The sequence below is a fragment of the Sturnus vulgaris genome, chromosome 1, assembly GCF_052056855.1.
Source record: "Sturnus vulgaris isolate bStuVul1 chromosome 1, bStuVul1.hap1, whole genome shotgun sequence".
Taxonomy (NCBI): domain Eukaryota; kingdom Metazoa; phylum Chordata; class Aves; order Passeriformes; family Sturnidae; genus Sturnus; species Sturnus vulgaris.
In genome coordinates, this window is record NC_142243.1 from 91,625,889 (window position 1) to 91,652,578 (window position 26,690).

General features: G+C 39.8%; 1 protein-coding gene across 4 annotated transcripts in view; it reads right to left on the reverse strand.

Annotated features, from left to right (window-relative positions):
• The window catches only part of EPB41L4B (erythrocyte membrane protein band 4.1 like 4B), a 166,172-nt gene that overhangs the window by 42,310 nt on the left and 97,172 nt on the right, over window positions 1-26,690 (reverse strand). For all 4 annotated transcript variants that reach the window (XM_088171683.1, XM_088171673.1, XM_088171664.1 and 1 more), the window contains 4 exons: window positions 24,564-24,679; window positions 15,058-15,183; window positions 11,543-11,611; window positions 3,872-3,939 (listed from right to left, as the gene is read on the reverse strand). In XM_088171683.1, coding sequence (XP_088027809.1) covers window positions 3,872-3,939; window positions 11,543-11,611; window positions 15,058-15,183; window positions 24,564-24,679 — 379 coding nt within the window. The remainder of the gene's footprint in view (window positions 1-3,871; window positions 3,940-11,542; window positions 11,612-15,057; window positions 15,184-24,563; window positions 24,680-26,690) is intronic.

Sequence of the window (26,690 nt, forward strand, 5' to 3'; positions counted from 1 at the left end):
TGTACAATTCCTAGTACATAGTTATAGAGTATATATTACTTTGGTGTTGAAGAAAATGTGTGTGCTTTCAGATCTGTTACAATAGAGCTGTAATAAAGAAAGGTCTAACTTTTCTTCGGAGGATTCCTGTGTCCTGTCAAGGTAACTCAGGGCTCTCCTATTTAACCTGCTAGAGAAATTTCCCTCCTGTTAGCTGCTCTCTTTTGATTTTGTTCAGGTGAGAGCTCTGTCCCATGCAGCCCAGATGGATCCAGCTGAGGCAACCATCCAGCTTCCCTGTAGCCACTGTCCCGACCTGCAGCTCTGGTACAGGTTATCAGCAAAACAGCAGGGTCAGCAGGGGGAATGTATGACTGTGTCCCAGTTCATAGTGCACTCTATCAGTCTAAATTGAGGATTAAAGAGGATGCAAACTAGAACACTGCAGCACGCATTGGGTTACTGAACCACCAGCTTTTTCCTCATTTAATGTTGGAACCAGCACTTGAAACAGTCCGGAAGGAAAAAAAACCTCCTATCCAGGGGAGGTAAACCTATAGAAACATGCAGGACTGCTCACCAAAAGCAGGGAGAGAGAGAGGACTGTAGTCTGATGTGACCTTACATCCTCCTGCAGCTTAATCTGGTGTGTACAGGTTAGCTATGAACAGCAAGATCAGGAGGCAACCTTGCACTTCCAGTCTGTGCACCAAATGACAGAGCCAATATAACAAGGTTTCCCCTTCTGAAAAATTAGTGCTATTTCAGCTTCAGCTCTCATTCCCCCTTCCTCATATTTAAAATTATTTACATAAAGAAGTGTTTGGAGTTTGTCAGAAGACACAGAAAACAGGTGGATAAACTGCCTGATGCATGACAACTTTGCCTACTACAACGTTATCCTGAGGCCATGCCCAAGAAAATGATTGGAGACCTACTAGTAGGAAAAGTGGCTATACCACACATGCATATGAGTAATTACTAGTTGAACCAGAACTAATTCTACAAAGAGCTATAGCAATTGTTTGCCAAATTGAGTCTGTCGTGGCAGATGCTAAAATAATTGCTCAGGGAGATTACAGGCCATATCCAAGCAGTTAATTCACTAGAAGTGTAATATTCAGAATGGCACTGGAAGAGCAGACAAAATGGTAGCAAAGACAGCACAGTTTTTTAATCAATCAAACACTACTGCCCTCCTCTGTCACCCCTATTTGGATGAACAATTCATGCTTCAGTTACTGCTCAAAACTGCATATGTTTGCTTACTACCTGGCCTGAACAAATTTCCCTATGTCTTGGGTTTGGAAAAAACGAAGCATTTTATAGTGTTTTGTACAGTCATCAGTGTGAAAAATACAAAGTCGTTGTCCCTGCTATAAATCCCTCACATGAAAAGAGTGGAGTATTATTAAAAAGCTTTGGCAGGTACTGATTTCAAACAGCAAGATATTTCAGCAAAAAAAGAGTCCTCAAAGATTCACAGAGGTATTGTTTACAGAAATGTCTGCATGGGTACTTGCAGGGAAAAAAAATATATATATTCCACGTGGAAGGGTTTTTTACCAAGAGCTCTTTTGCTTGTCTCTGCTAAAGAGAAGAGAAAAAAATCCCAGAAAATTTGTCTCCCAGTATGAACTAACCCTTAGCTCTACTCAGATGCAATTCCTAGCAGAGCAAAGGCTCATTTATGTCCATCAAATTCCACAAGATAGAAGTCATAGAGGATGTTATTGGCAAATAGGTCACATGCTGGCTGGCTGCAAAGGTGCATATATCCCTGCAGAAAGGGTAGCTGCTTGAAGGAGAAAGAGGATGGTTAGACACTGGATTTATTTTTCATTTTTCTCTGAGTTTTGAATGCATGCTGTTAAAATTGGTCTATCCCTTAAAACTGGTCTATCCCTGAGCACTGATTACTTGTATATGTGCACCTTCAGGACACAGCAATAAAAGAATACCATTTCATTTGGCACAACTCACTGTAAAGGAAATGATGCTTGACATAACACAGATAAAAATAAATATTACACAAATATACACCAGAACCCTGAATACCAAGAACTTCAAAGTGACTTTTACGATTTTATAAGCTTGGATGTGTGCGAAAGAAAACAGTGAAATTTGTTTTGTAGCCAGGTTACCAACCTTACCTCATGCTGAATAGTACTTTACATCACAAAGCACATTGCTCGTTTACAGTTCAACATGATACAGCAGGAGAGAACCTATTCCAAAATGTGGAGTAAAAAGGCTTCTCTACAGTTGTTATGCAGAAGTTCAGCAGAAGTGATCACGGAAAAAAATTAAGTCTGCAGCCACATTCCCAGTCACACAGGGATATACAAATTAGGTCCTCCTGAACTGCTTCTAGAAGTGACAGCAAACCAGCAAAGGATGGTGTGGCAGAGACAACATATGAAACCCATTTCAATTAAACAAAGAAATAGATCACTGTGCAATGTATGTGATGAATTTTCTTAAGACAAGAATTTTCTCAAGTAAGTTTTGTGGAGGTCTAAGAAAAGCAACAGCACAGAAGAAAAATGGGTGATTCTAAACATCAAACAGACTTTGCAGCCTCTTGGACAAACAAATGAGAAGATCATGGCCTATCAGGTGAGACATTTCAGCTCCAAAGGGTATCCTGAGATAAGAGACTGGGAAACTGGGATCAAAGCAGCACTCCAAGCAAGCCAGGCTCTGCCATGGGAGGCAACAGCATCACCCCTCGTGTCTCCTCCTGCCTCAGCACCACCAACCATCCCCACCACTCTTCTCTAGGTAGCTGCTTCTATTAAGCAAACACAGCAATTCTGCTAGCCCAATATGGTCAGAAAGGAATTTCTGAGTGAAGTGCTTTTTGAAGGCTAGCACAGATTTATCACATTGTAGGAAAGATATAAATTTGAAATAAAGGTTGACAAATTTTCCCAACTATAAGTGGGGTTTTTTTGAGTTCAGAATGACTTAATTTTTTAAACATAATTCATTACCCACCTCAACTACACTTTTCTATAAGGTGATTAAATGTCTGCTTCCTGTTGCAAGAATCACCACCCAAAAGCTATAAAATAAAATCATGAGATGACAAGTGCTCCGGTACACAGATATATTACATATACATGAACATATATAAAAAGCAGATACATTGGAGTAATTTTTCCCTCAAACTCTCCCCTTAGATTTCAACACTGAAGACGTCCAAAATGATGATGGCACCACCACACACATAGAGGCAGGTGATTTCCAAATGCTCCTGCTGTAACCTCCTCTCTAATCACCTGCTGGAAGACAGCATGCTGTGCCACTTCAATAATGTTTACAATTAATATGCCTCTTCAAAATGGCCACTCCAATAAAGAAAGACTATTATACTCTATCAACAGTAGAAAAGTACAATCAAAAATAGTCACTACCTGCAAATAGTCTGCAAATTGTTCTGAAGGCTGTATACCAAATGCCTCTTCTTCAGCAAGAAAAGACCTTCCACAGATCAGGAAAATGCAGACACAGGGATATTCCTGTTTGGACACCTAGCATGTTTCTGATAGAAAAGTTATGAAAACTGACTTATTTTTACATAAGCTTTTCTACAATTGTCACTAGACCTTATTTCTTACCCAGAGCTTTTGTCATTTATTCAATTAGATGCACTCAGTCTGATCTTTAAAGCTGAGCTTTTATCAATTCTTAAACTGTATCTGATATACATGTATAAAATAAACACTGTTCTGACAGTCCTTCTTCTCAGGCCATTGCATGGTGAACTTTACACAGCAACCTGGAGATGAGCAAACTGAGATGTAACAGGTTGAGATAATGTTTAGGAAATGCCTCATGACATCATACATTAATTTTTTGCTTCCCCTACAGACAAGAAGCAACAGACCTTACATTAGGGTCCTGCAGACTGGAGGTCTTACTGGGATTTACAAAAGTGGTCTCTTCTTTCACAGCCTGTTAAAAGAAGGAGCCGAAGTTTAGTACAACATCCATACACTTGGGATAATACAATTATTTATTAAAAAAATATTCCTGTAAGCACCTCAGAAAACTGCAGTACCCAAAATGCCTACTCTGTCCAGATTTAAAAGACACAATCTTTTTGGATTTTCAGCTCCTACAGCTGAGATTCACTGTGATGAGCAACAATGTACAATGTACAGGGCAACAGTGTAAGGAAGATATTGATACTGGAGGAGAAACAAAGGAACTCTGACATTTGTGGTTCCTCCAGAAAGCACTTGAGCAGAAATCATACAAAATCTACACAGATAAACATACTGTAGTTGAGATGTCCTTTCAGTTGGAGTAGAATAAATATTTATGTAGCCTAACTGAAGTAATAATGCCAACTTTTCATTCAGTGTTTGAAAACCTAACTGAAAAATGTGATCCTCTACATATATTCATACTGTATGCACAATTCACAGAAAATCTCACCCATTACTGCTCTCTGCTAAATTACAGAGTCCTGTCTCTCATATGCCATTTGTCTGTTGAGTTGAAAATACTAGTATTGCAAAACAACTTACATGGAAATTGCTTTATCACCTAGGAAATGCCCAATCCGGGCAGGCCTTGATACATTTTTCATCTGAGATGCAGTGTTCCACAATCCATGTGTAAATGCCAGTGTGAGGACAACACTGCCCCCCACTACAGAGAATACTGACTAGAAAGACAAGAGTATCTCCAAATCAGTCAGGGACTTCTCAGACTGTGACATTTGCACCCCCTTACATGAACAGAAGGGGACTGAAATAGTCCCACAACAGAGTGATTTTTCAGTGTTCAGTATCTGAACCACAGTAATTTGAGGCCATAGGTCCAGATCAAATTAAATTAAATGTGTCAGTCTAATCCTCTTAAAAAAGGATGAAACAGATTTCTTCAAATCCATCAAATCCAAATCAAAGGATTTTCAGACATGTAAAAATATTGTAATGTTACATAAGACCTTCCATTCAATAAAAATTGACATATTCCATTTGAGGGTACTCATAGAATAGGAAACAAAATCAAAGCTGAGTTTCTTCTATATCTTAGCACTGAACTAAAATAAAAATATCAGTAGGCATACTCTATGCTTGAGGAAATCATCCAAGCTGTGATAGTTTTGGGTTTGTTTTCCCCTTGTGCTAGAGGGAACAGAACCCTCATCACCACTTCCCAGATCATTATTTACCAGATCATCAGCCATGGTGGGAAGGCACTGTTCCAGCTTGCACACACAATTAACTATATGGGTAAATAAACTGTAACCACTGGGAGCCTGACACACAGTGAACTCTGTTCTGGGTCTTCTCCAGCCCAGGCAAGCACCTGAGGTGATGAGTTAGAGAGCATTTTGAGACAAGTTCTTTAGTGGGAAGTTCATCCCTTCCTATTAGAATTGTTGAACATTGTACATTGATACCAAACCCATCATCTGCAGAGAGGGCACCCTCTGACCCTCATCAGCAGGTTTGTCCCTCTCCTAGGGGGCTAGTTTACACAGAGAAAACTGGTTTACAGCTAGGTTACTTGGAGGAGAACAGGATCAGCAGTAGCTACTGGAGAAGCTCCACTCCAATGTAGTGCCCTTACATATTTGGATTTAATCTCCCTCAGGCAGAGGTTTCCTCAGTCCTGCACAAACACTCCAGAAATTAAGGAATCAGATGTGGGACATAATCACAACATCACCATCATTGTAACTCAGCCACCAAATGTTTTGTTGCTAAGGTTTTCTGTGAATTAGTGTCACATCATAAACCATTTAGGGATCAGGAGTGCAATTTTAAAATTTTAATAAATTTGTAGCTTTAAGAAATTCAGCTCAGCTTTAGAAAATTTATTTTGCTGGTCTTCTAGTATCTCTGTCTAGCATAATGTTTATTCAAAATCTATTGCTTTCTTGAAAGGGAAGAAAAAATCTTTTTAAGGACTTGAGAGAAAGCATTGAAAATCATTCTTTGTTGGCATAGATGAGCAGTGGAAGCAATATTACTTTGTTCTACAGAAATTATAATGCTTTTTATAAAGCTGTTTAGTTTCTGAAATCTGTAAACATGAATGCAGCTGTCAGAAACCTAATACAAAGTCTCTTCTTCTACAATGATGTCTTAACAGCATTTTATTGTTAAGCCTGTCAAGCTAGCTGCTTATTATGTGTCAAATTGGTTACTTTTTAAAACTATAAATTTTAGTTCATTCAAATTTTCACCAAATTAATTGATCTGCATTTTAAGGTGCACTTGAACACAACAACAGAAAAGAGATTACAGAGATCAAGAATGCAATGCAGGGGGTGTGACCAGTAATGAAATTATTAAAATTCCACCTACTTAAATGCTATAAGCCATGGATCTCATTAGCCAGCTGAGAAGACTTTGCTATGCTAGATCCTTGTGTTGCTCCTCAGCTTTGTGACTGCATAATTTCTCTCTTTTGTCTTCTCTGAATTGGAGGGCTAAGCCTGCATCTCAAGAAGTCAAAATTCCTAAGCAGCATGACCAGCATTCTCCATCAATGAGGAATTTCTCTTGGTACTAATTTTTCTCTGTTATTACTCATATTTTAGAGATCAGAAAAGACTCCCATACCTACAAGCAAGCACTGCAGACCAGTGAGCAAGTAATCCCACTCTAAACTGTAAGGAGAGAGGGAGCATGCAAAGAAATGGGGGAACCTGAACAGCCTCAGGTGACGAGGCCAGCCCTCAGGGTGCCATGGGGGTGCATTGGCAGGTACAGATTAACAAGGATGGGCTCATTCTTCTCAGCTTATGCCTCTCCTCCCTATCTGTGGATGAACTGACATGGGAAAATGTTATACTTGCAAACACTTCTGCAAAGGGCTTCAGCTGTCAGACAGTGTACCACCCTTGCCTCACCTGGGGGCTTATTGGCTTTGGGCTTGTTTGTTTCAGAGCGAGGTCAGTAAGTCAGCAGCTGACAGCCTGTTGCTTTTATTTTTCTTCTTAACGCTGCAAATCACATTCACTAATCACAGAAGGACTTTGTCAGCCTTACTGAAAAGACATGACTGTGGAACAAGGGTTATGCTTGTAGACAGCCCTTACAATACAATTCCCAGGTGGTTTGCCTTCATTTGAAAACAAGTGCAACTCCTGGGGCCAGGATTTGGGTTTCCATTGCAGGATGCCTTCCAGCAATGGGGCATGGGGGTTTAGCCAAGGGTAGCAGGAGGTGCCTGGTAGGGAATTCAGACCGAGAGCTGGGCAGAGGCTCTCACCCACTGAATCCCAGCACTAAGCTGTGCAAGAAAGACAGAGGCAGAGGCAAAGCATGGAACTGCTTAGATTGTAACTAAGGCAGATTCTCTCCTCCCACAGAGGCTGCTGCTCTGAGGGAGAGATTTCAGGGCATAGCAGACCTGGAAGCCCAATTTATACAGAAGCAGATTCATTTAATAATTACCCAAAGAGAAACAAGCTACTCTTCTGGCTACCAGGCTGCAAACCAAATTAAAAGTTGATCCATACAATCCATCCACACAATGCCATTCTCTTTTTTTTTATCTGCATCAGGCCCAGAGGAAAAGAAAAATCATTAATGCTCTGATTTCATATGCCATTAACTTTCTGGATGATATTAGAAACAAAGAATTACTTTATCATTTTAAGCATTATTTATACTGTTTTGGGACAAGAAACATGACTGGGCAGCAATGCCATTGTACAGGCTCTCTTCATAGATGATTCCTAAGGAATAGTTTCACCAAAGGATGAAAAGAGGAGAAAAGTATCTACGTAATATCAAATTTTGCCCACAGCTCTCTAAGCCATCTACCTATGGGCAGCCTGGGAGTTCTCAGACTGCTTTTCAGTCAACTCCTAAGCACTGCTAATCTCTGCTGCTGTCTCAGCAGCCAGGTCCTTTGGAGCCTTAGAGAGGGGGTGGATACTCCAGGGATGCTATGCCAGACTCTGCTGAGCTTTCTAGAGGGGGTGGGAACACTTTCTGGCCCATGAGAGTAATCCCATGCATGAATTCATAAGTCCCTGTAGCTGGATTTGCCTAGTGAACAGCAGCTGCTTCAATTTTCTTCTCAAGAAAGAGTTAGCCCCTGGATAATGGAGTACAGAACCTTAAAATGGGAATTGGTTGCACCAAGCATGTACCAAGAGGGAAAAGACAGTAAAGACAGAACTCTGGGTGCAGCCTTCTGTGGTTTTTGCCAGTGGGGCACTGTGCAAGGCAGTCTGTGTTCTTCACGCCTCAAGCAAGCACCACTGGGAGCTAGTGCCATCTGTGTCTCTCCTCCATCACAAGGGGCATTGCTGCAGCTCTCAGCTCTACTGATCCAAAATAGGAGTACCTTGGATAAGCAAAACAACTGCATGAAGAATCAGATCCCTGCAGCTGAGGGAGAGTGTCAGGTTCTCATCTGAGAAAGACAAGGGTCTAGAAGGCTCATAGAAAATACATGATGGCTCTTATTTAGCAATTTCACAAAGTTCTCAGTTGCAGAAAGGAAGGGACAGCAACACAGCTTTCTCCAGCATGTTTGTAGATCTTCAAACGTAAGGAAGGAATGACTCTTGCTGCAGTGGCATGGAAATACTTCTCTAGCTTGGCTCTTTCTGAATCTGTAATAATGGTAAGGAGGCCTGAATCATATTTGATTTTTCGGCTCTTTATCAACGTTTTTATCTTTTGTTAGCCATGCCAAATGCTGGCTGATCTCATTAGATAATACAGGCTAAGGAATATGTCATCAGGAAGAATGTTCTGCCAAAATAAACCTACCTTGGTGATTTAATATGTCAAATGTAACTTTTCAGCCAGAAAAGTATGATGTTTATGTCTCCTGGGAGCAGATTACTTGTTTTTTTCCCTGTGAATGAGGCCTGGCACCATGGGCTATGGTGGGGCTCTTACACATCAAGACAATTAACAATACTTGTCTCATCATGTCCTGGCACTTAGAGACACACCAGAGAGGAGACAGAGCTGACATACCCACAGCTCTCTGAGTCTTGTGACACCACTGCCACATTTGCCTCCACTATCCCAGGGAATAAATTGAAGATCTCATCAGTTCCCATATCCTGTTTATGCAAATCTTCAGTCCTTGTCTGTACCTCCAGAAAGGTTGCCACATAATTTCCTCAGTTCCTTCCCTGATTTTGAGGCATCATTGCTGACACACTTCTAATGAGCTGCCATGTATCATATATTCCTCACACACAATCAAAATCTTGTATTTTTATACCTGTGGAACCATCAAATTCCTGTAGTCTCACTTTTTAAGTTGAGCAAACCCGTTTCCACCTAGCAACTGAACACAGAGAATTTGAAGCTGAGCCATTTTTAAATTCCATTGTTATGAACAATTATAACTGATGTGATGTTGCACTTGCTGCTGTTCCAGTTGAGAGTCCCAGTGCAGTTGCTTCTTTTTACCAAGCCTGAAACTTGACAGTGAGGTTATTGCTCATCCAAGTGGGTGACTAACAGCAACAGCTTTAGCAAGGAAGGCACAGTGTACATAAGGAGCTGTGGAAGCTTCCCCCACAGTCTGAACACCTCAGCTGTGACCTGTTATGCTCACATAATTTCAGTTCTGATCTCTGTGCAAAGACTATCAAATTGTGCAGTAGCTCGGTGCTGTGAATAGGGACGGATGGAGGGAGGGAGGAAAGGAGGAGAGGGAAGCAAACAGCAACTAATTCATGATGGAAGGAGCCTGAAATATTGGGAAAAGCTGATCCTTTCAAGGTACTTAAGTCAACATCTAGTGAAAGCTGAGAATTCCTCTGGGTATCCAGAAGGATTTGCTTAAGTCCTATTATAAGAAAGATTGCATATGATTATAAATCCTCAAGTGTCTTCCCTTCACCTACTCTATTTTCATTCATGACCTGATTAGGGTTTGAATCCAGATCTCCTTAAGTGAATAAAGCTCCAAAGACCCAGTTTACATAAAGACAGTGAATTTTTTCTAGAAATACATGGCAAAAGCATCTGGACTTTGAAGATGACAAGTCCTTACACTTGAATCTTTCCTTAAAGGAGCCAGAACACTAAAAGAAACAAAGAATCGTCCAAAATGTAGCCATGACAGACTAGCACTGTGGATCACCTCACTTATGCACCTTTTCGACCATAAATAATGCATAGATGGCAGTCTCATTTACATTGCAGCCATGGCTTGCATCTATGTAGAGAGCACAGGATGACACCGGTAACCTGCATGACCTGAGGTATTTTCTGTACCAGGGAAGAGTCCTTTCCTCAAGATAGCTCCAAACAACACAAGCAACCTGCACTTAATCACACATTTGCAATACTTAAGGCAAAACTACACGATGATCTGCCTGTACTTGTTTCCAGGAAAGGGAGGAAAAGGAGAGAGATGGCTATCGACCTGGCCTAAAAATTTACATGTGTATAGGCTTGTCAAGAAAGTTAGTGTGTGAAAGGAGTTAGGACAGAACGTCCCTTTGTTCAGCCTAAATGTCCCTTTGTTTGCTGAGAACCAAGGCAGGGGAATCAATAGCTTGAGAACCCAAATCTGTCTGATTGAAGATACCTCTCCCTGGCCAAAAGTTTCCATTGGGGTTGAAAAGGGAGAAACAAATGGGATTTTGTATGCTCTTTTATAAATCCTTACACAGCTCCAAACCACCTTTTCTCACCACTTTTTTTCTCAGCAAGCAACCCATAATCTAGCTCAATAGTAATGTCACCTCTATTTGTCTTCCATAAACTGCACTGCAAAAACGTACCTGCAGAATGAGCTTGGCCTTCCCTTGTCTGCAGACAAGGGGAAGATGTGAGTGATGCAAAAATCAGCTGCAGTAGAAAGCTGTGAGAAAGGAGACCCTTCCCTGTGCTAACCTGCTGGACACACATCAACCCAAGGGTTTAGGAAAGCCTGGGTAACAGGTGCAGAATACAGACACCACTTGTGGATGACAAGCTGCTAGAACACAGCATACACTGCCTGCCAAAATGAAAAACCCTGCTGAGATAGCCGTACATTTGCTCAGGACCCTGTGCTTAATTTTCAGGATGATTAGGATTTGTCCAAAGCCAAAATGGATATAAATAGCAACTGAAACCTGCAGGTATCTTTCCTTCATTACTTGGGCCATGAACTTTTTGTCAAAAGAGACTCTTTGTGATACTAACAAGCCATGTCTGCTCAATCACAGCATATCAGCGCTGACTCATTTGCTTTGCCAGCTGCAAAGGGGTTTTAAATGCTAGGGAGAGCTGGTCTTTTGTATTCTGACAGCTCCTTACTGCTGCTCTATACGAATACCTTTCAAATGAAGAGCCTGGAATATATGCAAAAAAAAAAAAAAAAAAAAAAAAAAAAGATATGCGAGTTGCTTCACAGTGTTTAGGGCTCCCCTGGAGCTTAATTATGTGGGAACTGTGACATGTAGTCTGTCAGCTAAAAGGTGGCAGATCCCTGTGGCACGGTTTGAGAGGTGTGTTGTGAAACATTACCCATTTGCTCTTGCCCTACAGGTAACTGTATGGCATGCCCTGTGCAAAGCACAAGTTCCCACAGCTGTGTGTGGGTTCTTCACGTTTCTCACCTGTGGTGTCCATGGCAGTGAGCTCCTAGATCCAGCTTCCAGCATCCCCGGGCACACTGCAGTTTGATCCTACATTTAGATGAGTAGCACATAAATATACACGTCTTCACCAAATAAAAAAACCAATCCTCACTCATGTAAATTTTCTGCTGCTCTATAACTCTAAACCACAAGCAGGGCTTGCACTATATAACCTTATAAATTTTTGGTCTCTAAGTCAAGGCTATAACTGTGGGAAATTAATTGTCCCCTAGGAATGTGATAAACAGCTCTTTGGCATAATTCTGAAATGAAGAAGCACAGAGATCACATCCCAGGATATATTTTCAAATGTCTAGCAACATTTCCCTTGGTTTCATTTTTTAAATCATAAGTACTGGAATCATTAATTTCTAAGGCTCTCTCTTATATTGGTGCCTAGCTGCCATAAAAACAAAAAAAAAGTAAACTACAAAAAAATTTCCATCCCAGCTTATATTTTCCATTTGCAAACATTTACTCCATTCTCCAAATTAACAAGGAACAGCTTCTTCTACTACATGCAGGAGGTGCTTTCATAAACTTGTCACATCCTGATGTTAGTAGCATATGGTATTGAAAATATTCCTACTACTTGAAGGGAGAGCTGTTACAAATACTTCAAGCAACAGTTTGTTAATTTTGGATGCAATCCTACAGTGCACCAATATTTTTCTCATCCTTTTAAACCTAACCATATAATGAAGATACCCCTCCAAATTTCAAAAGAAACAAGTTAGACCATAGATTTTTTGGGGGCCCTTAGGAGAACATTTCCTTTCAAACACCAATGTGTATGAGACAGAGTGTTTCTTTCTTCCTTATTTTACAAACTAGACGTGCAAATTCTCTTTTTTCCCTTTCTTCTTTTTTTATTTTTTTTTGTGCTACCATGAAATAAGGGAATAACTGTGCTCTACATGAGGAAAAGCAAGGCTGCCTTGCTTTACAGCTCGAGGAATATAGGCTGTGCCTTACAGACCCTAGATATACCTCTTGCTCTGGCTGCCTAGTAAATTGAAATATGACAGTACAAAAAAGAACAGATGATAAACTGGAGTGTTACGAATAAGGCCAGAAGGCAAGACTTCTCAGAGATATAATATGGAAGTGGCATCAAAAGATAGAACTGGGCAAAGGATAACATCATTAGTCCTCCAGATATACTGAGCAGCAATATATGTCAGATGGGGTCAAAGAGGGGCAGGATCACAGCCCTGGGGGAATACATGGACTTAAATAGTTGTCTTCCATGAACAAAATTATTCCTTATCTGCTGCCTTGAAACAATGCTGTGTCTCTCAGCAGTGTAATTCCACCCCAGCTCCCTTTTCCCAGAATATGACTGAACTGCCACTGGGAAATGGCTCAGCTATTGGTATTCAGCTAGTTGTCTAGGGGGCTGGGGGTAGGTAGAGAAGATAAGTAGGTGGGTTTATGGTATCTAATACAGCGGTTTATCAGGTCCTCCTGTAGCTGCCTTCCCTTCTCCCACCTTCTAGATGATGAATGTGTTTCCACTGATTCCTTCACCATGACCATTTTTCCTGCCTTTTTCAGTGCTCATGTAGCCACAGCTTCTTACTGTAACAGCTGATCACTGCCTGGTCTCTGCCTGCTTATTTTTGCCATGTATCTCAGAAAGGTGATCTTTCATAATTGACAGGAGGGGAGCTCAAGTGCAGAAGAACTCATCTCTAGTTACACAGGCAATTTGTGGCTAAGCAGGTAGTTGATGAGGATTTCCAAGATTAAGGTGACTTCCTAATCTACTGGCTATAAATCTTAAGCCATTCTTTGTTAGCAGTGAAAGTTTCAGGAATTTCAAATTGACCCTTATGCCATTATTTTTCCATAATATATGCTATACTGCAACAGTCTTCTTTACCTTCCTTCCCCTGAAATAATAAGATTTTTCTCACTGGGGCCAAGTCCACAGACATCTACTTAATCCAATTTGACTTTTAAATCCTCGTGAATAACAACACAGACAAGAAGGAAAAGAGGAATGCTCGGTTTGCTCTGAAAGTTATTTACAACACAGCAGCAGCTAAAAAATACGGTAATGGCAGAAAAAACAAACCAGGATGTGTTCTCTTGGAAAGCCTCAGACTGAAAAATTAAGGCAGAGCAGGTCAATTGAGAGATGCATACGTTAAGCACATTTCCTATCTTGCCTTAATAATGTTGTATTCTGAATGCAGTAGCACACATTGCTTCCAGCCTTTATCCAGTGAAACATGACCATTAAGCATATTCAGGAGAAAATACAAATATGAGAAGTATACCATGACATCATGTAGAAAAAACACACAAGAAAAACAGAGGGTAACAAAGGCAGAAATATGCTGCATAAAACACAGTTGATACAACACAGATTTCAGAGAGGTGAGAGAACTGCTTTAAGCAATAACTAAAAGAAAAAAAAATCACCCAAACAACTCCTTCCTCCTTATGCTGCCAGATTTATGGTTTCTGCTATTGAAATCTAAGGCAGTCAGAATAACCAAATTTTGATGCTTCCTTAGATCTAGCTAGACCAGATGTAATGTAGCTCTCAAATGAAAGATCTACCAGGGAACAACAAATACACAAAGCTGATTGTTAACAAAGTCCTTTGCAGGGCAAGTTGACCTGGTACATCATTGTGAAAAGAAACAAAGCAGTGGAAATACTAACATAACTTGTATTCAAAGAGAATAGTGTGCTCAAGGATACCACATGAACTTGGGATAGAATTATAACAATCTTTCTACCTCCATTTTTGTTCCTAAAACTTTGTATTTGGCTTTATTTTTTTTGGCACTGATGGCGTTATCTTTTGTCCACAAATTTCACTTAAGAAGAATCACACATTTTAGATTTTAGCCCCTGACTGAGAAAATAACTTTTTATAGTCATGCTATTTAGCATCAGTCATAGTTGTATGGCATCATTAAAAGAGTATTTTTGAAACAGGCTGTATCTAATGTAAACATTAACCAAGCAGTGAAAATAGAAGCTTAAAATTTAGTTTAAAAGACACAAACAAGTAGGAAAACAAAAGACTAGTTAATACTTCACACTCAGACATCTAAAGATAATACCCTGAAATAAAGGTTGAACTTGGATATATAGACATTATCATTAGAGCAATCTTAACCCCAGTTTCCATGAGTAGTGGGTAGCCTCAGAAAACTCCAGAGGTTGCTCTTTCTAAGCTACAAGGTAAGTAAAAGCTACAAAAGTGACAAAACAGAGATTTCCCAAGGCCATCTTTCCTATTTTCTCAGCCTCTCTTGGCTGTATTAATCATGTCAGTTAGGATAAATTTCCTAGTTCCACCGTATCAATCATTTTGAGTTACCTGAACAAAGTGCAGAGCAGCTAGAGAACGCTATGTCAATGTGCATACTTGACTAAAAATAAAGTGCTTCCTCAGGAGGAATGATAGGATTTTGGAAAACTGGTGAAAGCTATGTCAAAACTAAAAAAGCAGAGTATTAAACACAGATTACCTGGGCACCCACTCTAAAAGCAGCTTCCACTTGAGCTTTGAGGATGTTGCACTTCAAATGGTCAGGTACAGATGAAGGTGACACAGGGGCATGAAGAGTCTTTTCTGGTACTTTCTTGTCTTCAGCCTGTATTTATTAAAAAAGCAGTGACATACATTAAACAAATAAGTTCATAAAATTATCAAAGGTTAAATTTTTTACTTGTAATAACTTGATTCAGTAATACTGGCTAAAACTTCCATATTCATACCCTGATATATACATCTTAGAAATTTTCAAAATATTTAATGACTTGATACTATGTTCAAGATAAGAATAGACCCAGGGAAGCCTGAGTAATAGAAGCAAGAAAATTATGAGGAATGAAGATACATTAAAAAAGCCCAGCCAGGCCCTGGAGTGGTTGCTCAAACCTGTGAGCACACTGAGGAAACAAAACATTTTCTCAAAATATCCCATAGAAGGCAGAAGAGCAAACAGTACAACTATAGTGAACACTGGCTTTTCATACCACTCTTAAAATGCAAAGCTTTGCAAGTTTAACCAGAGAAATATGAAGGAATTTCCACTTAATTGCAAGCCAAGCAAAATCTCCTTCATCAGAAGGAGAAGAAAAATCAAGGAATTTTAAACATTGCTGATGCTCTTTCCATTTGATATCAATCCTTTACCTAGGCAGTGATCTGAATCAGAAATTTTGGCCTCAGGACAGCTAGTGTAGTGCCTTGGCTAAACATGACCTAAAGGTTTTGTGTCTTAAACAAACTATATCCAGCAGAAATGCCACATTAATAAACTTCCCATGAAGAAAAAGAAAATAAAAAGAAAGACAATATATTACTAATGTATCAACAAAGAGAGTATGATGAGACCAGGATTGTAAACATGAACTCTTTAACAATCAAACTGTAATATGTCACATATTTTTAGAGAATAATTGGGCAATGGCATAACAGCCATTGCAAACTTCCCTATTCTTCCTGGAAGTTGACACCTGAATTAGAGATGAGTAACAGCCTAGACTGTGCCTTCATATTCTGCTCTCATGGTTGAGAAGGGTGAGTGGTTGTATATACCCAGACAAAACATGTAATGCTGTCGTTCAGATTTCAGCCATTCAGGTACAATGCATCAGTAGACCAGGTCCAGTGATCCTTGAGATTCACCTCTGCCAAGTATTTCAAGACAGAACCAATCAGGTTTTTTTTGCATTGAAATTACAATATGATTAGCCCTTTAACTACATAATCTGCCTCCTTTATCCTTCCTTCTGTCCTCCCCCATGGCATCCCACTGGCTGATGGCAACTACAGTCTTACTGACTCTCAGGTCCTTGAGCAAGCACAGACAAATGGGAATATCAGGATTCAGGGGACATTTTCTGCAAGTGGAGCAAGTCACTAAAGTAATTGTGTTGCCTGAGGAAACTGTTCAGCAAACACTGGGGAGGGAGAGAGCTAGACCTTAGCAGAACTCTGTTGAGACTGCAATCTATGGTAAGCAAAGTTGGTCTTTGCATCCAGCCTTCTGCATCCAAAATGCCATAGCTGCCAGGTATGATTTTGAACAACTATCTGTTAAAGGACTGCTTGTCATGAGATTTTTTTCTCTGCCAAATTTCTAATAATTCTTACATGTTTATTTGTCAAGCTACATTTACTATTTTAGAGGAAGATATATTTGGACTTCCCATTCTCCCCAGTCTCCTCCTAAGGGAAAAATAAAATACATAAAATGAAAAGTGACAATGTCTAGCTGGAGCAACTTATGGAACTGTAGTAATCTATTCAGTCTTGAATATAACAGTAGTTTGGCAAGTATATTAAAAAAAACCAAAAAACCACAAACCTAAACATGAAATATCTGATTGCCATAGGTGTCTTTCCTAGGATACTCATGAAGCTGAGAAGTGGAGATAATCAAAAGGACAAAATTATTTGTAAAGAAAGCGCAGCTTTTACTTCACTGATATTCTTAGTAGACAAAGTGAACACATTTTTAAAAGGCTGTTAATACTGCCAACTTTCATGTGTATTGATTTCTAACACCAGAAAAAACAACACATTAAGAAGTGGCATTTCTAAAGGCCATGCAAAATCCCACCTTTAACACTGTACACTAATTAAATAACATTTCAGTCAAGCAAGATTAAACAACTGTATTTTACTTGCTATAGCAAGACAATCAAGGCTTGTTTAGAAGACAAGCTTGATTCATAACAAGAAATGTTTCCAAGTCCCATCCAACTGTTATTCAGATGGATTTTTTTAAGTCCTATTGTTCTTCCTCTACTGCCCAATTTTCCCACGTTGACCAAGAGGAAGATAAAAGCTCCCAGGGCTGCCCTATAGCTGGACATCCTCAAAAGATCTTAATCTCCTACTGTATTCAGTATTGTGCAGATGATTCCATTTAATGGATCCTCAGTGTGAGATCTGATGTGCAAGTCTCACATTGAGATTCCTGAGATCTTGTCCAAATACTGATGGTGGCTGACCTGGCTGAAAGAAAAAAACTGCTGCTAGAAGGTGCACACTTCTCAGAAGCCAGTCCTGGGTATTCAGTTCTGCTTTAGTCCTTGTTTGGGTCACACTTTAAGGGTTTCACCTTCAAGCAAGCAAAACTTGCTTTGCTTGCAGTGCACCAGGAGCAGCAGCACCTTTAGTGACTGGTCACACATGAAGAGCAGACACTGCTGCAATTGCTGCTCAGCCTCGTCCTGCCCAGCAGCTGCTGAGGCAGCAGCCAAAGGCCACCATGTCCCCCTGCCCCAGTGGAAATGCTGCCTGCACACAAACCACACACTGGGCTTGGGAGTGCTCAGCCTGACCCAGAACCTCCTTCAGCTTCTGGATATGTGTCAGAGCCCTCTCTGCCAGCCTGCCTTGGCAGTGACAGCCTTCTCTGCCACAGAGCACCACATCCTGAATCATTGCTGAAATCTGCTCTCCCACAGCTGATTAGCTGAGACTATTACACACAGAGTCAGTGGCACTGAGGATCCAGATGAAATGTAAACTTTAATCACAGCACAAAAGCAGTGCCTCCTTGTTGCAGACTATTAGCTCTTCTAAGCATCTGTAAATTCCTATTTTTCCTTAATGTCACTAATCTTTACATACAGCTCGTTCATCCCTCAATTTCACTCCAGAGTATAACTGTCATCAAGAATGCAAAAGAAAATAAAATATTTCACGGCTGCAAAAGCACATGCAGTATCTTCTGTGGTTCATTTCACTAGTTTATAAGAAAATCAAAGATCTAAAACCTGTCTGCATTAGGAATCTCTACATACTATTGCTACAAGAATGAAAGCTGTATTCTACTTTATTTTGCTGTATAATAAAGAAATTTTATACTCCCAGAATCCTCACTGCTCACAGCATAAAGACAGCAGCTAGGTATTCATCTGTTGAGCTGGCAGTTATTAACATTTTTTAAAAATTTATAAACTCAGAGTATTCTATTTGGAAGTGATTAGAATGCTAAACATGGCAGGATGTTTATGAAACTTCCTATTTTATCATTTTTTATGATGCAATTCAAAAGAATCCTAGATACCCCTTTCAAGTGAAAGTCCTAGAGTCAAAATTGCATTTGGAAAGAGATAATATTCTTGCTTAGAATTGCAATTTAAACTCATCCTAAAAGGTCTAGAAATTAAGAAAAAACCCATTAGAATATCTGATAACACTCCGGTTTTCCATGTCCAATTCTGTTGATCTCAATAATAGCAATGTGTTTGCATTTTTTTTCACCATTAATGCAGAATTTTGTTTTTTCCATAGGAGAAGAATACTGGAGAATTGCATTTAAATGGAAAAAGTCAAACAAGGTCATATATATATACACATATAAAATTAGAGGCATTTTTTTCTATTTGTAATTGAGGTCTTACATTTGCTTTTTCTCCTCTCAAACATTTACTTTAAATTCAATTGCATTTGCTGATACTAGAACTGAAGGCAGATTTGTAGAGTGTAAGATAATGATGACACTGACTTTGGTTTGCAAAGCTAAGTGAATATGAAGTACATATACAGAATATAAAAATAGTTTCATGAAACACAGCAATACCACTCCTGTACTTAACATTTCCAAGCTCTGCTTTAAAAGGTTCATGCTTTCTTCCACATCAAACTTTGTACCAAGAGCAAGATTCATGATTGTGCCTCTGTGGATTTATTGATAGCCTTTTCTTAGCCAAACAGCACGTTTAAAACACGTATTTGACTGGAGATAACTGAAGAATAGAATGAATATTTTCTTTAGGGATGCAGGCCTATTTTTGTTGCTAGTCATCACTACTAGTGGGAGGTAAAATTTTAACAAAGGCAACACAAATATATAGGTTCTGAAAGTACCTTAGATAAGTGAGGTTTCCTGGGACTCAACTACATCTACAAATGTGCATGGAAATGTACAGATTCTTTTGCCCCTTTTTCACCAGGAAATTTATTGCTTTTAACCATGTGACAGCTAACACCAATTACAAACAGATACCACAATGACCTGTACAATTATGTGTTATTCTTATTTGAGGCAACATTTACCAGCAGAAACTACATCTTCTTTATTAGAAAAAAAAAGTACAATTCAAAAAACAAACAAACAAACAAACCCCTCATTAAGCTGTCAGACACAGAATGTTTTCCTCAGGTTAGCTATTAGTTGGTTTAATGAATGATATAACTCCCAATAAATCTTGTTATGCTCATATCCTCAGAGTAAATCTCTTTAATTCTCGGTATCAAATTTATTTTATGAAATGCTATTGCTCAATATTATTAAATCCTATCTCTGTCACTGTAAGCTTCATGACAGTCTTAGTGGACCATGATAGCCATGTTTCCTGGGATAAACCCCCTGATCTGTGTATCATAGAAGAGTCTCAGGTACATCAACAGGTGGGCTTGTTTTGTGAGTTTTCTTAAACTACAAATGATTTTTGGAACCCCAGGTGGCTCTGGGCATTGCTGTTATTCAGGGAGCAGGTAGTTCCACAGATTTTTGCAGGTGGTATCGTTTGGAAGCAGATAATCTGTGCAATAGGACAGTCCTATAATAGAGTTTTACCCTGCTAGCAAAAGGCCATGAGTTCTGGGTAGAGTTTGCAAAGGCTCATCAGGCTGGCTTATCTGAACCTTGATTCTCAATCTGCCTGTAGCTTTGTTCCACTAAGTTTATCTGTAGCAGAAATAATTTTATATAGAAAGCAATAACACCGGTATTCTTTGTAGAATAAGGTATTTATGACTCTAACACAAACATGTTGTTTAAAGCAATGTAGGGCTGATATGAAAACAGGGACCTTGACAAGGGAAGACAGGGCATGGTGTAGAAGTGCACTGATATGGAGTGATAGCTCAAAGGGCACTGGGGACCCATGGCTATAAACAACTCACCAATGGCCAGTTAAAGTGCAAACTTGAGCCTGGGCAAAACTGGGTTTAGGGGCAATAAAGACAGTGAAGACATCATATATAGCATATATATGTAAAAGCCACCACATACAGCAAATTTGGGTGTCATGCAAAGATGTAGATCAACGAAGAAAGAGCAATATGTAAAGGCTTATATGAAAACATACAAAAGAACCCAAAGTGTACTGTAGAGTGAGGAGAAAGAAGAAAACATGAACATGGCTGGATAGAAGATTGGCACAGGCTGCCCAGGGAAGTGGTTGAGTCACCATCCTATTTAAAAGACGTGTAGATGTGGCACTGAAGGACATGGTTTAGTGTTGGACTTGGCATTGCTGGCTTAACATTTGGACATGATAGTCTGAAAGGCCTTTCCAACCTAAATGATTCCATGATTGTATGACCGTCATAATTCCCCCTCTGACCCCACCAGAATGAAATCACCAACCTTAGGACCCACAAGTGTAGGGAAAGGATGAGCATAACACCAGGAAAAGAGGTAGAAACAATTTGAAATGTATTATTATTCTTTCTTTTTATGCAATAATTACAGCTGGGCTAATAATTACTAGACTCCCAAGATTTCAGCAATGCTAACAATACATTCTTGGCTTTATATTACACACACACACACACAGACCAATGGGGGATGGGAGAACATATTTTTCTAATGAAAGGCTTCCAAGAAGAAAATCAGAAAAACATTCACAGCTACAACACTTAGGACTGTCTATCTTGGAGATTAAGCAGTCTGCTAGCACCAAAGGGCATGAAACACAAGTTGAAACAGACTTTCATCATTTAGTAGGTGGACAGACACTTACACCATACCAAACAGCCCTGGAAAAGAGGTTGGACACATCCATTCATCATTTCCATGAGACGAAGTTTGCTGTAGCAGACAATCAAATTAATTAACTGCAGAATCTAATTTACCCAATTTCTTGCTAATTCTCCTATGGGTCGATTATTAAGCCTGACAAATTCCAGCCTGAAAGCACTTTGCTTGCAAAAAATAAAAATTAGCAACAGGAAGGGAGGGAGTGAAAACTGAGACTCCACAACAGATGTGAAAATGGTTGATTTTTTTTTTTAATCAGAAATAGAGTAAATGAAACAGCTTTGTAACAGCTTCACTCGTCTTATTTAAGCATAATATTTTGAAGGATGCAAGAGTAGTCCATAAAAAGCACTTAGTAGACCAGAAATCAATGAGTGGTGCAGAAAAGGAGTTAACGCTTCATTTTTTTGCTAGAAACCAGACACATTGAACACTCATTAAAATCTGTTTGCTGCTGGACTGAGTAGCTAGTTAACTACCATAGCCAAAGGAACTTTAAAGCCCCCACTCTCAGTTAAAAATTCTTGTCACAGTTTGGGGTTGTTCAATCTGGTCTAACCTGCCTTGTTGCCTTTCTGCTGGGCAGTGCTCTATGGCATTTCGGCTCAGGGTTAGCCCAGTGTTTGCAATATCTCCCTCTCTTTCACTGGAGAAATCACCTGCTGAGGCAACTCCAGGCTCTGCTCAGGGCTCAGAGACCTGTGATTTATTTGTTTTAGCTTTGTGAGCTCTGTAAACACATTTCACCAGGATCTAGGTCAGACAATGGTGCTTGAAGAAGAAACCACAAGCGAAAGGCCAAAGGAACTTCAGAATGATTTGCTGATCACAACCCATAGCCTGTCATGTAAGGGCTGAATCACTGAAATGCTTTCCAGTAGTCACACTGCGCCAGTTTCAAGAGTATGTACAATTTTCAGATTGCTAAAAACAGTAATTTTAATAAATTTTGAAGGGTTGGCCTCTTTTCCATTCACATGGTAGCTGCTGTTCATGGGAATGCTGCCCAGTTCTTAAATCCAAACCCTCTATGACTGCCAGGGGAGGGTTTTCATTAGACAGCCCATGTCTCTAGCCTTGCCTTTTGCTGAGCTTTTGCCAGAAACAGAAGCATTTAGCAGCTCTTGATGCTCATTACAAGATTTTTTTATCAGCTAAACTTTGACTGATGGCAGACTCATCACAGCAGACACAGGCTGCATTTACTGTGCAGCTGCATTTATTGTGAAGCTCTGACTTGTTGTGATATTGGGTTCTGCTAATTAGTCCTTAAATAAATAATCCATCTGACTGTGGACAAGATTCTAAAGCTGTCAGGACAAACCAAAGAAAACCTTTAATTACAGAAGAGCTGAGTCCTCCCTCCACAGACTTGCAGTGAATAGGAACGAGCAAGAGGATCAGAGATCAGGCAGAAATTGCAGGTACAATATTTGGATTACTTGCACAGTATGATGAGATACAGGACCAAAGTGTTTTCAGGTTTCAGTTTATGAAAGAAGACAGACCATAAATCTATTCATTTTGAAATCACAGGGGTACCATTAAGATCACATCTTTGAATCTTCAGAGGTCAGATTGGTTTACCCAATTGTGCACTGTGGTCAATATGGAGGGAGTCCTCTCATTTCTTCACTTTGGGCCTTTAAATATGCCAAACTCAGCTCTCAGTGAGCTCAAGAGTGTAGGACAGTCTTTTAAAGCATGCTTTGGACATTGCACCTGAACAAATGTTCTCTGCTGGGGTTCAGATATAGTAATCACATCTGAGCTACACAAGCCCTCTCACAAGACCTGGGTATTCATTGGATGAGTCTGAGATGGAGAACTTTCCTTTGGCAAACTATGTCACTGCTTAACAAGCTTTGCCTATAAAAAGCTGTGCTTATTACCAGTTGAGAATATTTCTAGAAGATTAACTTGAGAAACGTACATAGGAATAAAAGGTGATTTCTTTCCCATTTCACCCCTGTTTGTTGACTTCATGATTTATCTTTTTAATTCCCACTTGAGCTAGACAAAATTAGAACTCCTCACCAAAACCAAAATAGAAAAACCAAATAGATTTGGGAGAAAACTCTAAAATATTTCATCTTCCTCTGTTCATTGAGAAATCCCCAAAAATCATGACACAGGTCATTATCTCATGACTATATTAATAAGGCATAAGGACTGCAGTCCATATCTGAACTACACCACAATCCTATGACAAACACTGAACATGGTTCAAGGAAATCTTAATGATAGCAAATCCACTGCATTATGGAATAAACTCAATTAACTCTAATGTTGAAAACAAAAAACCAATATTTAATTTTCTCATTAGAAACACCTGGCTCACTGATTTTCAGCCTTGACTTCCATCTCCTGGAATCTCTTATCCAGAGACAAGAAAGATTCTGCTATATAGAAATACAGTCCCTTCAGGTTTGTATTTTAGGTACACTTAGTCATGTCCCCTCGGATTTTCATTTCCCTAATGCTTTTTGAAATATTATCAATAAAAAAAGGCTATTTGTAAAACCAAGTTGAGTTCTTCCTTGAGTTGACAAAAAACTCTCAAAACACCACTTTTCTTTTAACAGGTCTGTACAGAGTCCCTGGAGGTCCGGACCCACCCCTTTTGAAGACAGTGGTAATGCTCTCATTGACTTCACAGGGTACAGCTCAGGATCTGTGTGGTTGCAAACCACAGACCCTAGTCCAGATGCAGATCAAGGAATCACACAGTTCAGGCACAGTGGATTCAGGCTCATATGAATACAAGGAGCCACTGTCTTGCTGATCTCTGGCAGAAACAGCAGGACATGGCTGTTTGGCCACCCCTGCAAAAACTGTCTCATAAAACACCCACTAACATCAGATGCCAGGGGGAGTTTATGGCATAACACGGACTCCTCATGTAGAAAAACAAGATTTTTTTTTTTTTATCACTTAAAGTGTTGTTATTTTTTTACAGCTCTGGGCTGCCTAGATGACTAACTCTTCACAACTAAACTAAAGCTATATCATAACATTGTTCCGGCAGCTTCTGAAATTTTAAAAGGCAAAGCTGATTGAAATGCTAAATCTGAAAACCAAATCCCAGTCCCATAAGAAGATGGTGAGAGGTGATTAAAAAGCAAGTCAGTTGAAGATGAATGTTGATTTGAATTGGAGGTGAAAAAGCAGCAGCTTTTGGATATGAAGTGACAAAGGTGCTCTGGCATATATATGTAAAAGTATATATGTATATGCTATACCTTGTTCATGCTGACGTGCAGGGCTGGCCATGGTCCAACTACCTTCACACTCTCCGTTTCTATTTTCTTCAGATGAGAAGTTTCATCATAAAGAAGGGGAAGTCCTGAGCTCAGTTCTAAAAGGATGCCCAAAAGAAAGAAAGAAAAAAATACAGTCTGAAGGGAGGCTACAGAAGAACTGCAGAGCAAGACACTCAACTGCATTTGAAGAGACAGCACTTGGCAAAGCATCTTCTCTGTAAGACCCTCTAAAATGTTTCATAATTATGCCTGTTGGGTCACTTTCCCTTTTTCTATTTAGCAAACAATGCCTCCCCCTCCTCCTTCTCACCCATCCTTTCATTTCAGCAGAGCTTTTGCCAGATTTTTGTAGATATTTCTCTCCTTACCTCCCCACCGCCTCTACCCCCTCTATATTCTAAAACTTAGATGACACCAGAGAGATTATTTAGGCAGCCAAGGTGCCACTCTCAAAACATGTGATGTGTAAAGAGATCAGAGTATAGATTTTGGCTTCTCTCAGACATCTTTATTTATATACCAGTCTCTTTAAGACTGTTGTCAGGAATTTGCTGTGCTTTGTCAACAGAGATTTTGAGCAAGCCATTGACACGGAAAGACAAGGAAAAATACTTTTTCAGACAGTCCTGAAAGGTCTCTGCCATCATGTTGGGGATGGTGTGGCATCTATATACATATTTTCAAGTACTCTGAGAAAAATAAACTTAATCATATGATGATTTAATGAATCTCTGTGTCCTCCTGTATTTCTTTTTGCTGTGGATTCTAGATAATAACAGTTGGGAACTATCCAGTTCTGTGGAGTCTGATTCAAAGCCTACTGAAATCAATAAAAACCTTGCACTGACTGCAGTTTGGTTTGGATCACGTTCTTAAGCTGTCCTAAGAATATTAAATATTACTCACTCAAGATCTAATTCTACAGCTGTTTAAATATACATTAAAGGCTTTGCTGACTAGAGAAAAATTGCTAAAACCAGCTTATAAGGATATAAGCAAAAAGCTGGTTTTGGCATTAGTGAAACATTATCAGACCCTGAGGTAATAATGTCCTAGAAAGGGTTACAATATCAGCATTGACCTCCTCTTGGTGGTCTTTCATCACAAGTTAGTGCTGCCAGAGTTCAGAATTTCTCAGATCACAGCTGCTTCTGTGTGTGTAAGACTGTGAAACTGCCTGATACCCTGGGAATAAATTACCACAGCCATAAAATCAGACATGAAGATGGGGAATTTTTTGGAAGAAACAGAATCATTATATTTTCCTCCTAAGAAAGCAAATAAGGGGGGGAGGGGGGGAAGTGCCTTATTTAAATTATTCAAGTTTGCTATTATTTTAATCTGATTTTTAAGCTGAGGGATTTTTTTTGGTTGTTTAAAGGGAGAGTTCTGGAAGGCAAGCAGGCCAGTTTATCCTTTTAACTCAACCTCAAAAATAAACAAAAGAAAAGGCAAAAAACTGAATTCCTACAAAAGGCATAAATTTCCTGAGTCAGCATTAAGTCCTGGCAAACCCAGACTTTCATTCCAAGAAAGGCTCTGGCAGCACCGTGGTTTTTCAAAGTGCTGTTTTCAGCCTGAAACTCAGTCTGTGTTAGACCATTCTCTGCTCAGGGTTAGGCAAGGTCTTTTGTAGCGAGCTGCTCAGGAATAAAGGATACCTTTTTTTGAAGTGATAAGCTGCAAGCTCAGCTCAGAGTTAAAGAGGCAACCTGGGTCCCCTCTTCCCGTTCCTCATTTGCTGTCACAAAAATTCTGTGAGCTGCACTGCCTACGTGTTGGCATCTGGTCCCAGGGGTAGCCCCAGCTGCTGCCGGTGAATCTGCTCATGTGCACCTGGTAATCCCTGCACGACCCTGCCATGCCAATTCGGCTCAGCAAGCAGCCCACCCTCTCTTCCCTGTAGGGCCAACTGCTGCTGCACAGAGTGGGACTGGGGCTCTGGGATAAGCTGGGGGAAGATGTGCTGCACCACAAGATGTGATCTGTGTACATTAGCTTTGAGGTGAAGAGTAGCACGGCGAGTACAAGAATCAGGGTGGATGCAGGAAAACAACACCTTCTGCTGAGCTGCCTTCATAAACACACACGTCAGATTTGTTTCAC